General features: G+C 31.1%; 1 protein-coding gene across 18 annotated transcripts in view; it reads right to left on the bottom strand.

The window, feature by feature from the left end:
* Positions 1 to 11,471: 11,471 nt before the first annotated feature.
* The window catches only part of LOC125667401 (unconventional myosin-Va-like), a 116,377-nt gene continuing 111,158 nt past the window's right edge, over positions 11,472 to 16,690 (bottom strand). For all 18 annotated transcript variants that reach the window (XM_056146866.1, XM_048900898.2, XM_056146864.1 and 15 more), the window contains one exon: positions 11,472 to 15,487. In XM_056146866.1, coding sequence (XP_056002841.1) covers positions 15,248 to 15,487 — 240 coding nt within the window. In that variant the 3' untranslated portion in view covers positions 11,472 to 15,247. The remainder of the gene's footprint in view (positions 15,488 to 16,690) is intronic.

Raw genomic sequence — 16,690 nt, 5'->3', positions numbered from 1 at the left:
TGTATAAATAAACAGTATTAATTGTAACACGGTGTATAAATAAACAGTATTAATTATAACACAGTGTATAAATAAACAGTATTAATTGTAACACGATGTATAAATAAACAGTATTAATTGAACACGGTGTATAAATAAACAGTATTAATTGTAACACGGTGTATAAATAAACAGTATTAATTGTAACACGGTGTATAAATAAACAGTATTAATTGTAACAAGGTGTATAAATCAACAGTTTTAATTGTAACACAGCACATAAATAAACAGTATTAATTGTAACACGGAGTATAAATAAACAATATTGATTGTAACACGGTGTATAAATAAACAGTATTAATTGTAACACAGTGTATAAATAAACAGTATTAATTGTAACACGGTGTATAAATAAACAGTATTAATTGTAACACAGCACATAAATAAACAGTATTAATTGTAACACAGCACAAAAATAAACAGTATTAATTGTAACACAGCACATAAATAAACAGTATTAATTGTAACACAGTGTATAAATAAACAGTATTAATTGTAACACAGCACATAAATAAACAGTATTAATTGTAACACAGCACATAAATAAACAGTATTAATTGTAACACAGCACATAAATAAACAGTATTAATTGTAACACAGCACATAAATAAACAGTATTAATTGTAACACAGCACATAAATAAACAGCAATAATTGTAACATTAATTGTAACACGGTGTATAAATAAACAGTATTAATTGTAACAAAGTGTATAAATAAACAGTATTAATCGTAACACGGTGTATAAATAAACAGTATTAACTGTAACACGACACATAAATAAACAGTATTAATTGTAACAAAGTGTATAAATAAACAGTATTAATTGTAACACGGTGTATAAATAAACAGTATTAATTATAACACAGTGTATAAATAAACAGTATTAATTGTAACACGGTGTATAAATAAACAGTATTAATTGTAACACGGTGTATAAATAAACAGTATTAATTATAACACAGTGTATAAATAAACAGTATTAATTGTAACACGGTGTATAAATAAACAGTATTAATTGTAACACGGTGTATAAATAAACAGTATTAATTATAACACAGTGTATAAATAAACAGTATTAATTGTAACACGATGTATAAATAAACAGTATTAATTGAACACGGTGTATAAATAAACAGTATTAATTGTAACACGGTGTATAAATAAACAGTATTAATTGTAACACGGTGTATAAATAAACAGTATTAATCGTAACACGGTGTATAAATAAACAGTATTAATTGTAACACGGTGTATAAATAAACAGTATTAATTGTAACACAGCACATAAATAAACAGTATTAATTGTAACACGGTGTATAAATAAACAGTATTAATTATAACACGGTGTATAAATAAACAGTATTAATTATAAGAGGGTGTATAAATAAACAGTATTAATTGTAATACGGTGTATAAATAAACAGTATTAATTGTAACACGACACATAAATAAACAGTATTAATTGTAACACGGTGTATAAATAAACAGTATTAATTGTAACACGGAGTATAAATAAACAGTATTAATTATAACACGGTGTATAAATAAACAGAGTTAATTGTAACACGGTGTATAAATAAACAGTATCAATTATAACACGGTGTATCAATAAACAGTATTAATTGTAACAAGGAGTATAAATAAACAGTATTAATTGTAACACGGTGTATAAATAAACAGTATTAATTGTAACACGGTGTATAAATAAACAGTATTAATTGTAACACGGTGTATGAATAAACAGTATTAATTGTAATACGGTGTATAAATAAACAGTATTAATTGTAAGACAGCACATAAATAAATAGTATTAATTGTAACACGGCGTATAAATAAACAGTATTAATTGAACACGGTGTATAAATAAACAGTATTAATTGTAACACGGTGTATAAATAAACAGTATTAATTGTAACATGGTGTATAAATAAACAGTATTAATTGAACACGGTGTATAAATAAACAGTATTAATTGTAACACGGTGTATAAATAAACAGTATTAATTGTAACACGGTGTATAAATAAACAGTATTAATTGTAACACGGTGTAATAATAAACAGTATTAATTGTAATACGGTGTATGAATAAACAGTATTAATTGTAAGACAGCACATAAATAAATAGTATTAATTGTAACACGGCGTATAAATAAACAGTATTAATTGAACACGGCGTATAAATAAACAGTATTAATTGTAACACGGTGTATAAATAAACAGTATTAATTATAACACGGTGTATAAATAAACAGTATTAATTATCAGACGGTGTATAAATAAACAGTATTAATTGTAATACGGCGTATAAATAAACAGTATTAATTGAACACGGCGTATAAATAAACAGTATTAATTGTAACACGGTGTATAAATAAACAGTATTAATTGTAACACAGCACATAAATAAACAGTATTAATTGTAACACGGTGTATAAATAAACAGTATTAATTATAACACGGTGTATAAATAAACAGTATTAATTATAAGACGGTGTATAAATAAACAGTATTAATTGTAATACGGTGTATAAATAAACAGTATTAATTGTAACACGGTGTATAAATAAACAGTATTAATTGTAACACGGAGTATAAATAAACAGTATTAATTATAACACGGTGTATAAATAAACAGAGTTAATTGTAACACGGTGTATAAATAAACAGTATTAATTGTAACACGGTGTATAAATAAACAGTATTAATTGTAACATGGTATATAAATAAACAATATTAATTGTAACACGATGTATAAATAAACAGTATTAATTGTAACACGGTGTATAAATCAACAGAGTTAATTGTAAGACGGTGTATAAATAAACAGTATTAATTGTAATACGGTGTATAAATAAACAGTTTTAATTGTAACACAGCACATAAATAAACAGTATTAATTGTAACACGGAGTATAAATAAACAATATTAATTGTAACACGGTGTATAAATAAACAGTATTAATTGTAACACAGTGTATAAATAAACAGTATTAATTTAACACGGTGTATAAATAAAAAGTATTAATTGTAACACAGCACATAAATAAACAGTATTAATTGTAACACAGCACATAAATAAACAGTATTAATTGTAACACAGCACATAAATAAACAGTATTAATTGTAACACAGTGTATAAATAAACAGTATTAATTGTAACACAGCACATAAATAAACAGTATTAATTGTAACACAGCACATAAATAAACAGTATTAATTGTAACACAGCACATAAATAAACAGTATTAATTGTAACACAGCACATAAATAAACAGTATTAATTGTAACACAGCACATAAATAAACAGCAATAATTGTAACATTAATTGTAACACGGTGTATAAATAAACAGTATTAATTGTAACACAGTGTATAAATAAACAGTATTAATCGTAACACGGTGTATAAATAAACAGTATTAACTGTAACACGACACATAAATAAACAGTATTAATTGTAACACAGCACATAAATAAACAGTATTAATTGTAACACAGCACATAAATAAACAGTATTAATTGTAACACAGCACATAAATAAACAGTATTAATTGTAACACGGTGTATAAATAAACAGTATTAATTGTAACACGGTGTATAAATAAACAGTATTAATTGTAACACGGTGTATAAATAAACAGTATTAATTATAACACAGTGTATAAATAAACAGTATTAATTGTAACACGGTGTATAAATAAACAGTATTAATTGTAACACGGTGTATAAATAAACAGTATTAATTATAACACAGTGTATAAATAAACAGTATTAATTGTAACACGATGTATAAATAAACAGTATTAATTGAACACGGTGTATAAATAAACAGTATTAATTGTAACACGGTGTATAAATAAACAGTATTAATTGTAACACGGTGTATAAATAAACAGTATTAATTGTAACAAGGTGTATAAATAAACAGTTTTAATTGTAACACAGCACATAAATAAACAGTATTAATTGTAACACGGAGTATAAATAAACAATATTGATTGTAACACGGTGTATAAATAAACAGTATTAATTGTAACACAGTGTATAAATAAACAGTATTAATTGTAATACGGTGTATAAATAAACAGTATTAATTGTAACACAGCACATAAATAAACAGTATTAATTGTAACACAGCACAAAAATAAACAGTATTAATTGTAACACAGCACATAAATAAACAGTATTAATTGTAACACAGTGTATAAATAAACAGTATTAATTGTAACACAGCACATAAATAAACAGTATTAATTGTAACACAGCACATAAATAAACAGTATTAATTGTAACACAGCACATAAATAAACAGTATTAATTGTAACACAGCACATAAATAAACAGTATTAATTGTAACACAGCACATAAATAAACAGCAATAATTGTAACATTAATTGTAACACGGTGTATAAATAAACAGTATTAATTGTAACAAAGTGTATAAATAAACAGTATTAATCGTAACACGGTGTATAAATAAACAGTATTAACTGTAACACGACACATAAATAAACAGTATTAATTGTAACACAGCACATAAATAAACAGTATTAATTGTAACACAGCACATAAATAAACAGTATTAATTGTAACACAGCACATAAATAAACAGTATTAATTGTAACACAGCACATAAATAAACAGTATTAATTGTAACACAGCACATAAATAAACAGCAATAATTGTAACATTAATTGTAACACGGTGTATAAATAAACAGTATTAATTGTAACACAGTGTATAAATAAATAGTATTAATTGTAACACGATGTATAAATAAACAGTATTAATTATAACACAGTGTATAAATAAACAGTATTAATTGTAACACGACACATAAATAAACAGTATTAATTGCAACAAAGTGTATAAATAAACAGTATTAACTGTAACACGACACATAAATAAACAGTATTAATTGTAACAAAGTGTATAAATAAACAGTATTAATTGTAACACGGTGTATAAATAAACAGTATTAATTATAACACAGTGTATAAATAAACAGTATTAATTGTAACACGGTGTATAAATAAACAGTATTAATTGTAACACGGTGTATAAATAAACAGTATTAATTATAACACAGTGTATAAATAAACAGTATTAATTGTAACACGGTGTATAAATAAACAGTATTAATTGTAACACGGTGTATAAATAAACAGTATTAATTATAACACAGTGTATAAATAAACAGTATTAATTGTAACACGATGTATAAATAAACAGTATTAATTGAACACGGTGTATAAATAAACAGTATTAATTGTAACACGGTGTATAAATAAACAGTATTAATTGTAACACGGTGTATAAATAAACAGTATTAATCGTAACACGGTGTATAAATAAACAGTATTAATTGTAACACGGTGTATAAATAAACAGTATTAATTGTAACACAGCACATAAATAAACAGTATTAATTGTAACACGGTGTATAAATAAACAGTATTAATTATAACACGGTGTATAAATAAACAGTATTAATTATAAGAGGGTGTATAAATAAACAGTATTAATTGTAATACGGTGTATAAATAAACAGTATTAATTGTAACACGACACATAAATAAACAGTATTAATTGTAACACGGAGTATAAATAAACAGTATTAATTATAACACGGTGTATAAATAAACAGAGTTAATTGTAATACGGCGTATAAATAAACAGTATTAATTGAACACGGCGTATAAATAAACAGTATTAATTGTAACACGGTGTATAAATAAACAGTATTAATTGTAACACAGCACATAAATAAACAGTATTAATTGTAACACGGTGTATAAATAAACAGTATTAATTATAACACGGTGTATAAATAAACAGTATTAATTATAAGACGGTGTATAAATAAACAGTATTAATTGTAATACGGTGTATAAATAAACAGTATTAATTGTAACACGGTGTATAAATAAACAGTATTAATTGTAACACGGAGTATAAATAAACAGTATTAATTATAACACGGTGTATAAATAAACAGAGTTAATTGTAACACGGTGTATAAATAAACAGTATTAATTGTAACACGGTGTATAAATAAACAGTATTAATTGTAACATGGTATATAAATAAACAATATTAATTGTAACATGATGTATAAATAAACAGTATTAATTGTAACACGGTGTATAAATAAACAGAGTTAATTGTAAGACGGTGTATAAATAAACAGTATTAATTGTAATACGGTGTATAAATAAACAGTATTATTGTAACACGGTGTATAAATAAACAGTATTAATTATAACACAGTGTATAAATAAACAGTATTAATTGTAACACGGTATATAAATAAACAATATTAATTGTAACACGGTGTATAAATAAACAGTATTAATTGTAACACAGAGTATAAATAAACAGTATTAATTGTAACATGGTGTATAAATAAACAGTATTAATTGTAACACAGAGTATAAATAAACAGTATTAATTGTAACACAGAGTATAAATAAACAGTATTAATTGTAACCCGGTGTATAAATAAACAGTATTAATTATAACACAGTGTATAAATAAACAGTATTAATTGTATTATTAATTGTAACACAGTATATAAATAAACAGTATTAATTGTAACACAGAGTATAAATAAACAGTATTAATTGTAACACAGAGTATAAATAAACAGTATTAATTGTAACACGGTGTATAAATAAACAGTATTAATTGTAACACGGTGTATAAATAAACAGTATTAATTATAACACGGTGTATAAATAAACAGTATTAATTGTAACACGATGTATAAATAAACAGTATTAATTGTAACACGGTGTATAAATAAACAGTATTAATTGTAACACGGTGTATAAATAAACAGTATTAATTGTAACACGGTGTATAAATAAACAGTATTAATTGTAACACGGTGTATAAATAAACAGTATTAATTGTAACACGGTGTATAAATAAACAGTATTAATTGTAACACGGTGTATAAATAAACAGTATTAATTGTAACACGGTGTATAAATAAACAGTATTAATTGTAACACGATGTATAAATAAACAGTATTAATTGTAACACGGTGTATAAATAAACAGTATTAATTGTAACACGGTGTATAAATAAACAGTATTAATTGTAACACAGCACATAAATAAACAGTATTAATTGTAACACGGTGTATAAAAACAATATTAATTGTAACACGGTGTATTAATAAACAGTATTAATTGTAACACAGTGTATAAATAAACAGTATTAATTGTAACACGATGTATAAATAAACAGTATTAATTGTAACACGGTGTATAAATAAACAGTATTAATTGTAACACGGTGTATAAATAAACAGTATTAATTATAACACGGTGTATAAATAAACAGAGTTAATTGTAACACGGTGTATAAATAAACAGTATTAATTGTAACACGGTGTATAAAAACAATATTAATTGTAACACGGTGTATTAATAAACAGTATTAATTGTAACACAGTGTATAAATAAACAGTATTAATTGTAACACGATGTATAAATAAACAGTATTAATTGTAACACGGTGTATAAATAAACAGTATTAATTGTAACACGGTGTATAAATAAACAGTATTAATTGTAACACGGTGTATAAATAAACAGAGTTAATTGTAACACGGTGTATAAATAAACAGTATTAATTGTAACACGGTGTATAAATAAACAGTACTAATTGTAACACGGCGGATAAATAAACAGTATCAATTGTGACACGGTGTATAAATAAACAGTATTAATTGTAATACAGCACATAAATAAACAATATCAATTGTAACACGGTGTATAAATATGTCACACTTGGTGAGGACGCTGTGTAAATATGTCACACTTGATTAGGACGCTGTGTAAATATGTCACACTTGGTTAGGACGCTGTGTAAATATGTCACACTTGGTTTGGACGCTGTGTAAATATGTCACACTTGATTAGGACGCTGTGTAAATATGTTACACTTGGTGAGGGCGCTGTGTAAATATGTCACAGTTGGTGAGGACGCTGTGTGTAAATATGTAACACTTGGTTAGTACACTGTGTGTAAATATGTAACACTTGGTTAGGACGCTGTGTAAATATGTCACACTTGGTTAGGACGCTGTGTAAATATGTCACACTTGATTAGGACGCTGTGTAAATATGTCACACTTGATTAGGACGCTGTGTAAATATGTCACACTTGGTGAGGACGCTGTGTGTATATATGTCACACTTGGTTAGGACGCTGTGTAAATATGTCATACTTGGTTAGGACGCTGTGTAAATATGTCAGACTTGGTGAGGACGCTGTCTGTAAATATGTCACACTTGGTTAGGATGCTGTGTAAATATGTCACACTTGGTGAGGACGTTGTGTAAATATGTCGCACTTGGTTATGACGCTGTGTGTAAAGATGTCACAGTTGGTTAGGACGCTGTGTAAATATTTCACACTTGGTTAGGACGTTGTGTGTAAATATGTCATACTTGGTTAGGACGCTGTGTGTAAATATGTCACACTTGGTTAGGATGCTGTGTGTAAATATGTCACACTTGATTAGGACGCTGTGTAAATATGTCACACTTGATTAGGACGCTGTGTGTAAATATGTCACAATTGGTTAGGACGCTGTGTAAATATGTCACACTTGATTAGGACGCTGTGTAAATATGTCACAGTTGGTTAGTACGCTGTGTAAATATGTCACACTTGGTTAGGACGCTGTGTAAATATGTCACACTTGATTAGGACGCTGTGTGTAAATATGTCACACTTGGTTAGGACGGTGTGTAAATATGTCACACTTGATTAGGACGCTGTGTGTAAATATGTCACACTTGGTTAGGACGCTGTGTAAATATGTCACACTTAGTGAGGACGCTGTGTGTAAATATGTAACACTTGGTGAGGACGCTGTGTGTAAATATGTCACACTTGGTTAGGACGCTGTGTAAATATGTCACAATTGGTTAGGACGCTGTGTGGGACGAAATACCAAGGTAAGCCTTGTTCACTCTCTTAGTCTCTTTGTAAGCTCTTACAAATATGTTTTTTTAATCGGTTTGCGTTTCCTTTGTTTTGAAAGTAGTGTCGGTCATTTTGTGGGGAAAACACTTTTAATCCTTGAGTGTATTATAGATTTTGTAAAGCAAGCACCCAGGCCACTACATCGGAATATCAGCCCCACAACAATTCCCTCAATTAAATTGATACAACTGCAACATTTCGATTAAAAGGCCTTCCCTTCCAACCGAAAGTAAGTTTGAAGGATTTGAAATCTGTCTGACGTGTTTCATACCATTTGTTTGGTCGTTCTTTATTTACACACTGATTTTGACTACGGATTACCTCGTTTATCCGATCAAGACACGGGAGGAGTGACCGGTTAATAGGTGATACTTAATCCTCCTTGGTATCTGATCTCACCTTTGGTATATCCAGAAGTCCGTGTTTGCCCAACTCTTAATTATGTATTCCTTATAGGAGTTATGGTATTGATCACTGTTCGATTGATGTTTTCCGCCACACTCAACAATTTTTCAGTTACATGGTGGCGCCCAGGTTTTTATTGGTGGAAGAGAGAACCCGGATACAATGTACCTGGGAAGAGACCACCGACCTTCTGAATGTAAAAAGTTCGATATGTTCACTTTTTCATTCAGCTCAAAAGGCATTCTTGAACAAGAGGCCCAGGGGCTTTATAGGTCACCTGAGTATCATGTAACAACCTTCCAATGTTTGAATTAGGTTTGTGTTTAAATATAAGAATTTTACTTTTGGATGGAAGAAACATTGAATAGCTATGTGGTCAGCCCCGCCTTTGCACCAGAACCCCTGACCCAGGGGCCATAAATTTCAGTTTTGAAAGAAGCATCCTTGATCATCATTATCATACTATTAGTTTGTCTACTTAATACCCAGCAGCAGAGGAGAAGATTTTCAAAGAAATAAAATGCATTTTCACTATATGATCAATAGGGCCCCACCCTAATACCAGAACCCCTGACCCAGGGGCCATGAATTTCACAATTTTGAAAGAGGCATCCTTGCTCATCATAACCATGCTATTGGTTTGTCTACTTAATACCCAAGGACAGAGAAGAAGATTTTCAAAGAAATAATGCATTTTCACCATATGACTTATAGAGCCCCACCCTAGCAACAGAACCCCTGATCCAGGGGCCATGAATTTCACAATTTTTAACAAGAGGTACTGTGAGCAATGCTCACTAAGAATACCCCCCGCTTACCCCAATCTCCCAAAGGGTGTTGGTAATAGGTATAAACTACCTCTTTTCTGAGTGTTGCTACTTCAATGTCCAGTGCGCATGACCTTTGGACCCCAAAATCGATAGGGATCATCTTCATCCCATGGGTAGTCCATATATATGATATGGTGACTGTAGGTGGAAAGGACAACACTTTAGAGCCCGGAAACCATATTGTTACTTCAATGTCCAGTGCGCATGACCTTTGACCTTTTAACCCCAAAATCAATAGGGAACATCTTCATCCCATGGGTAGTCCATATGTTTGATATGGTGACTGTAGGTGGAAAGGATAACGCTTTAGAGCCCGGAAACCATATTGCTACTTCAATGTCCAGTGCGCTTGACCTTTTGACCCCAAAATCGATAGGGAACATTTTCATCCTATGGGTAGTCCATATGTATGATATGGTGACTGTAGGTGGAAAGGATAACACTTTAGAGCCCGGAAACCATATTGCTACTTTGATGTCCAGTGTGCTTGACCTTTGGACCCCAAAATCGATAGGGAACATTTTCATCCTATGGGTAGTCCATATATATGATATGGTGACGGTAGGTGGAAAGGATAATGCTTTAGAGCCCGGAAACCATTGCGGCTACAGACGGACGGACGGACAACCCGATTCCAGTATACCCCCCCACAACTTGTTGCAGGGGGTATAAAGAGGCATCCTTGCTCATCATTACCATGCTATTAGTTTGTCTACTTACTACCCAGAGACAGAGAAGATTTTCAAAGAATTTCTACACTTTCACTATATGACCAATAGAGCCCCACCCTAACACAAGAACCCCTGCCCCAGGGGCCATGAATTTCACAATTTTGGTAGAGGGCTCAACGCTCATTATAATTATGCCCACAGTTTGGCTTCTTGATGTCCAGGAGTAAAGAAGAAGATTTTTTAAAATTACACTCATTTTGATGGTTTTTGCCCCACCCCTCAGGCCCCAGGGGGGCAAGCACCACGAATTTCACAATTTTTTTTCCCCTCCACCCACAGATGCTATATGCCAAAATTGGTTGAAATTGGTTCAGGGGTTTCAGAGAAGAAGCTGAAAATGTTCAAATGTTAACGCACGACGCACGTCGCACGACGACGGACAAAAACAGATAGCAATAGGTCACCTGAATGAATTCAGGTGACCTAAAAAAATGTTACTGTAAAACTGAAAACAAAAAGCTCGAGTGTTTCAATTTGTTTTTAATGTAAACCGCTATTTGTTTAGCAAAGACTGCATCATGCAAAGCATTTTTTCACCTGCGCATGTGGTTTGTAAATAAACAATAAACAGTCATATAGAAATTCCTATACAATGTAGTCCACTAGTGTCATACACAAAACATTCAGATTTAGTAATGCATCTCTCATCACTGTAGTGACAATAACTTTCACAGGTCACATGACCAGTCAGTGTTGATTTCACAGGTCACATGACCACTGTCAGTGTTGATTTCACAGGTCACATGACCACTGTCAGTGTTGATTTCAATATCTACCTTAAACGAGAATCTTATTTTAATCAGCAAAAGAAATTTACTAAAATTTACTCTTCAGCAGAAAAATGCATATTGTTCCACTAGACCTAGTAAATCTTATCATATGTAAAAAAAAAAAAAAAAAAGATGGAGAAATAAATTAATGATATGAAAGTTTAAAACAAGTTGTTTATCGTGCACGACTAAACTAAACAACTAACTCTACGAATTTTTGTAAGGAACCACTGGTGTTTGGTATGAAGTCTGTGTTCAACAATTCAGGAATTTGTCAAGAAATCCCCAAAATTACATCCACTTCCATTGAAAACTCAGCAAGTTAAAAAATTAAAATTCAGCTGGAAACTTTAATATTGAGGTACCTGATTTTGGAATGTCTATATCACTCTGAACTGGAATGTTTTTTCTCTCATTCTTTCATATACTGATCTATTTCTCTCTGACAAACTAATATCCGTAAGAGTTCATGTCTATCTAAAAAAAAAAAACCATGACTTGATCCGTGATTCTATGAAATCCTCAGAATTACAACAGCACCATTGATATGAAGAAAAGGTCAAAAAGTGAACCAGAGACTGAAGACTTGAAATAGCACACATGTAAAACAAAATGCCCCCCAGCAGTGCAACACACTTATCCCAGATTTCCAACCACCCAATAAAATCATAATCTATTGGATTAACTCCCTTGTTTAAAGTTGTCCCTATTGGATTTGTGCTTTGATTGAGGGAGAGTTTTCAACAGGCAGGGCTTCATTGCTGAAGTTCAAAAATCAAAGATAAATAATCAAGTGACCAGTGGACCTTGACCTTTATGATGGGGACTCTTTAATTAAAGTCAGTAAAGGTGGCCTAGTATCTCAATTACTTAAACTGAAAACATTTGTGATAAAGATGCTTCCAAAACAGTTACTTACTATATGTGACCTATTGATCTTTGAACCTCAAAATCTAAAGTTGTAATTCTAACGTCATGGGGACTCTTAATGAGCAGTTTCACTGCTAAAACTCAAATGGTATTCAATACACCTTCCTGACACCTAGGTGTTACAGACAGACAGACGGACCCATTTCCACAATTGATACTCTAACAGTCAGTTTCCTTCTATACACATTATAAACTTTTAACAATACAGATAAATAAGACTTATCGTAAATAAAACAATTTAAACCTATCACCTTACACAAACATGCTAATACAAACGACAGAATGTACACGTGTAACATGCAATAACAATCTGTATCTGAACGAGGACAATATTTGACATAGGTGGTGAGCTCGTATGGAATTGCTTTTGGTGTATGTCAATACAATTCTGAAATTTTTTTTCAGAATTAAGAGAAACTTGGAAGATCAATGACCCTGTCTTGCCTCTTTTGTTTAAAGGTTCACTAGAGTTTTTAATAGAACTCTTCTGTTTTTGGAGGTTAAAAGGTTACATCTTTTATTGACAAGATACATGTAAAATAATAAAATTACCACTGTGTTAAGTAATCTGACGCTCTGTAGGTGGGATGATTGCCTGACCTCCTGATTAAACAGTAATATTAACATAAATAACACACAGTACCATAATGCAACAGTTTTATCAACAACTACTGCAAAGTACCATAATGCAACAGTTTTATCAACAACTACCGCAAAGTACCACAATGCAACAGTTTTATCAACAACTACCGCAAAGTACCACAATGCAACAGTTTTATCAACAACTACCGAAAAGTACCACAATGCAACAGTTTTACCAGAGGTTAACTGATGATAAATATTCTGAGTGAACGAAAATAAGGAAATGTCGACCTGTACAACACAATTATTAATTCTGAATGTCGACCTGTATAACACAAATATTAATTCTGAATGTCGACCTGTACAACACAAATATTAATTCTGAATGTCGACCTGTATAACACAAATATTAATTCTGAATGTCGACCTGTGTAACACAAATATTAATTCTGAATGTCGACCTTGTAAAACGCAAAAACTAGGTATGTATATATAAATATGTGCGACATCAGTCTATAATAAAAACCCTAGGTCTACCGCAGGCAAAATGTTTCTATGCTTACATTCTTTAATATAAACCTTGTGCAGGGTGGGGGTGAGAGTTTACAAAATATTAAGGATTGATAATTGAGACATAAATCATCTAGACCAGTGATTCAAGCTCATACATAGCAGCGAGCTTGCATCATTGTAAGATAGCAGAGACAGGTAGTTATCAATAGCTTGTTAATAAATAAAGACCGAGGACCTCTATAATCGATGTAAAGGTTAGGGTTAAGTGAAGCATCTGAATACACAGGTTTTTAAAGAAATGAACATACAGGTATCTGAGTGAGTGATCTGAATCATTGTATATGTTTCGTTATCTGCTCAGTGGTTGAAAGTGAAAGTAGAAAGTGAAAGAGACTGAATGGGAATGCTGCACATAATAACAATGAAGATATGTACAAAAAAAAAACAAACATCAAAGTCTGAAAGATAACACGTCATCAAAGAGAAATTAATTCGCTACTATAGGCATAGAAGTTAATTGATTTTTTTGTGGTAGACAGAAATTATCTAAATCTTCTAAAACGAAAAAAAAAAATTTGATTCGCATTCAAGACATCAGTCATACATAGTAGTTTTAATTAGTACAATGTACTGATGTACCGTTCTTACTGACTGATAAATAGATAGATGGAGAGAGATAGAGAATTCACAAGGTAGTGGATCACTGTTATTAAATGTTTGATGTTCACAGCTAAATAACACATAATTATTAAATGTTTGATGTTCACAGCTAAATAACACATAATTGATAAGTTTCACCTAGTATTAAAAACGTCTTATACTTCTTCATCCACAACAGTTTTCTTTGGTGCATTGTACATGTTAAAAAAAGTGAAAATAATGGAAGTGATTAATTTTATACCCTACAACGATTACAAAAAACGAGAGTGGGGTTAATACAGACCCCTAGACAACACCAAGCGGGATCAGGTGCTCAGAGGAATATCGTCAATAAACATGCTATATGTGTTGTGTGCAATTTTACTTTCAGGGGAGAGAACTGTTGATAAAGAAACATTTTGAAACCAAACTTAAACATACATGTGTAACGAAACTTATTATCACAAAAATGAAATTGTGAAACGAATGTTAAACATAAAACAAAACCAACCATCACAAAATCAAATTGCCCAAAGAAATGCCAAGGTGAAATGAAGGTGTATCACAATAAAGTTCATGACCTCTTGACCTAATTCAGGTCATGACCTTAAGAGCTCATTTAAGGTGTAAAAAAAGAGGATATGTAGCAGAAGATACTCTTTAAAAAAATCACAGAATTGAATAACTTGAAATGTCAGTAAAAAAGCACAACTTTGTAACACAGGAAAGACTGTCATTATCACACACGTTCTAAGTATACAGGAGACATAGAAAAACAAAATAATTCCTAAACAAATGTCAATATTAAACACGCGTTAAGAACTCCAAGTGTAGACTCTCAGGAATCTCCACGGTGTCCAGAGTGAGGCTCGATGGGTTGAACGGAAAGGTTACTGGGAAGGAATACTTGATGTCTATTAATAGCGTGTTGTCATCATCATTTCTGGTGGTTTTTAATCGCTCCTGAATTTTGCGAATGAAACTGATCGGAACCCTTTCTTCGAATTCGTCGACTGGGGTGTACAGGTTTAGGATCTTTACAATCTGAAAATGGACAGGAAGGGAAATTCCAATATAAAAATAGTATGTAAAAATAATCTAAAAATAGAAATTAAGAGATTCCCATTCAAATTTTAAAAATGCGTGTACTTAGGAATAATGCAATGAGGTAGCTTGTATACAATGTAACCTCTTGTGAAATTTGTCAGTCTTGGGTAGGTGATGTAAATCTCTGAACCATTATTGTATTCTGTCAGTCTGGGGTAGATGTAAATCTCTGAACCATTATTGTATTCTGTCAGTCTGGGGTAGATGCAAATCTCTGAACCATTCCATCCAAAAAACCTAAATGTTTATCTTAACTCTTTCTTTTTCATCAAGCCCAAAATGTCCATTACTGTTTATCTGCATTTTGTCATTCATAAAAACGTCACTGTTCATATCCGCATTTTGTCATTCATAAAAACATCACTGTTCATATCCGCATTTTGTCATTCATAAAAACATCACTGTTGTATCAGCATTTTGTCATTCATAAGACAAAAAAAAACAACACCCTGTATATCTGAGATAACTGGCCTGAGGTGTGGTGAGTTTATGAGATGATTGACCTGAGATGTGGTAAATTTGTGAGATAACTGACCTGAGATATTGTGAGTTTATGAGACAACTGACTTGAGGTGTGGTGAGTTGTAAGATAATTGACTGAGATGTGAATTTATGAGATAATAGAATGTGATATACTGAGTTTGATATAATTGACCTAAGATATAGTGAGTTTATAAGATAACTGACCTGACAGTTTGTGAGATAACTGACTTGAGATGTATTAAGTTTGTGAGATGATTGACCTGATGTGGGGTGAGTGTGTGAACTGATATGAGATATGTTGAGTTTGTGAAATAATTGACCTGAGGTGTCGTGAGTGTGTGAACTGATATGAGATATGTTGAGTATGTGAGATAATTGACCTGAGGAGGGGCGAGTGTGTGAACTGATATATGTTGAGTTTGTGAGATAATTGACCTGAGGTGGGGTGAGTGTGTGAACTGATATGAGATATGTTGAGTATGTGAGATAATTGACCTGAGGAGGGGCGAGTGTGTGAACTGATATGAGATATGTTGAGTCTGTGAGATAACTGACCTGATGTGGGGCGAGTGTGTGAACTGATATGAGATATGTTGCTTTTGTGAGATAATTGACCTGAGGTAGGGCGAGTGTGTGAACTGATATGAGATATGTTGA

This window comes from Ostrea edulis, chromosome 8 (assembly GCF_947568905.1).
Source record: "Ostrea edulis chromosome 8, xbOstEdul1.1, whole genome shotgun sequence".
Lineage (NCBI taxonomy): Eukaryota > Metazoa > Mollusca > Bivalvia > Ostreida > Ostreidae > Ostrea > Ostrea edulis.
This window is presented reverse-complemented; position numbering and strand designations above follow the sequence as displayed.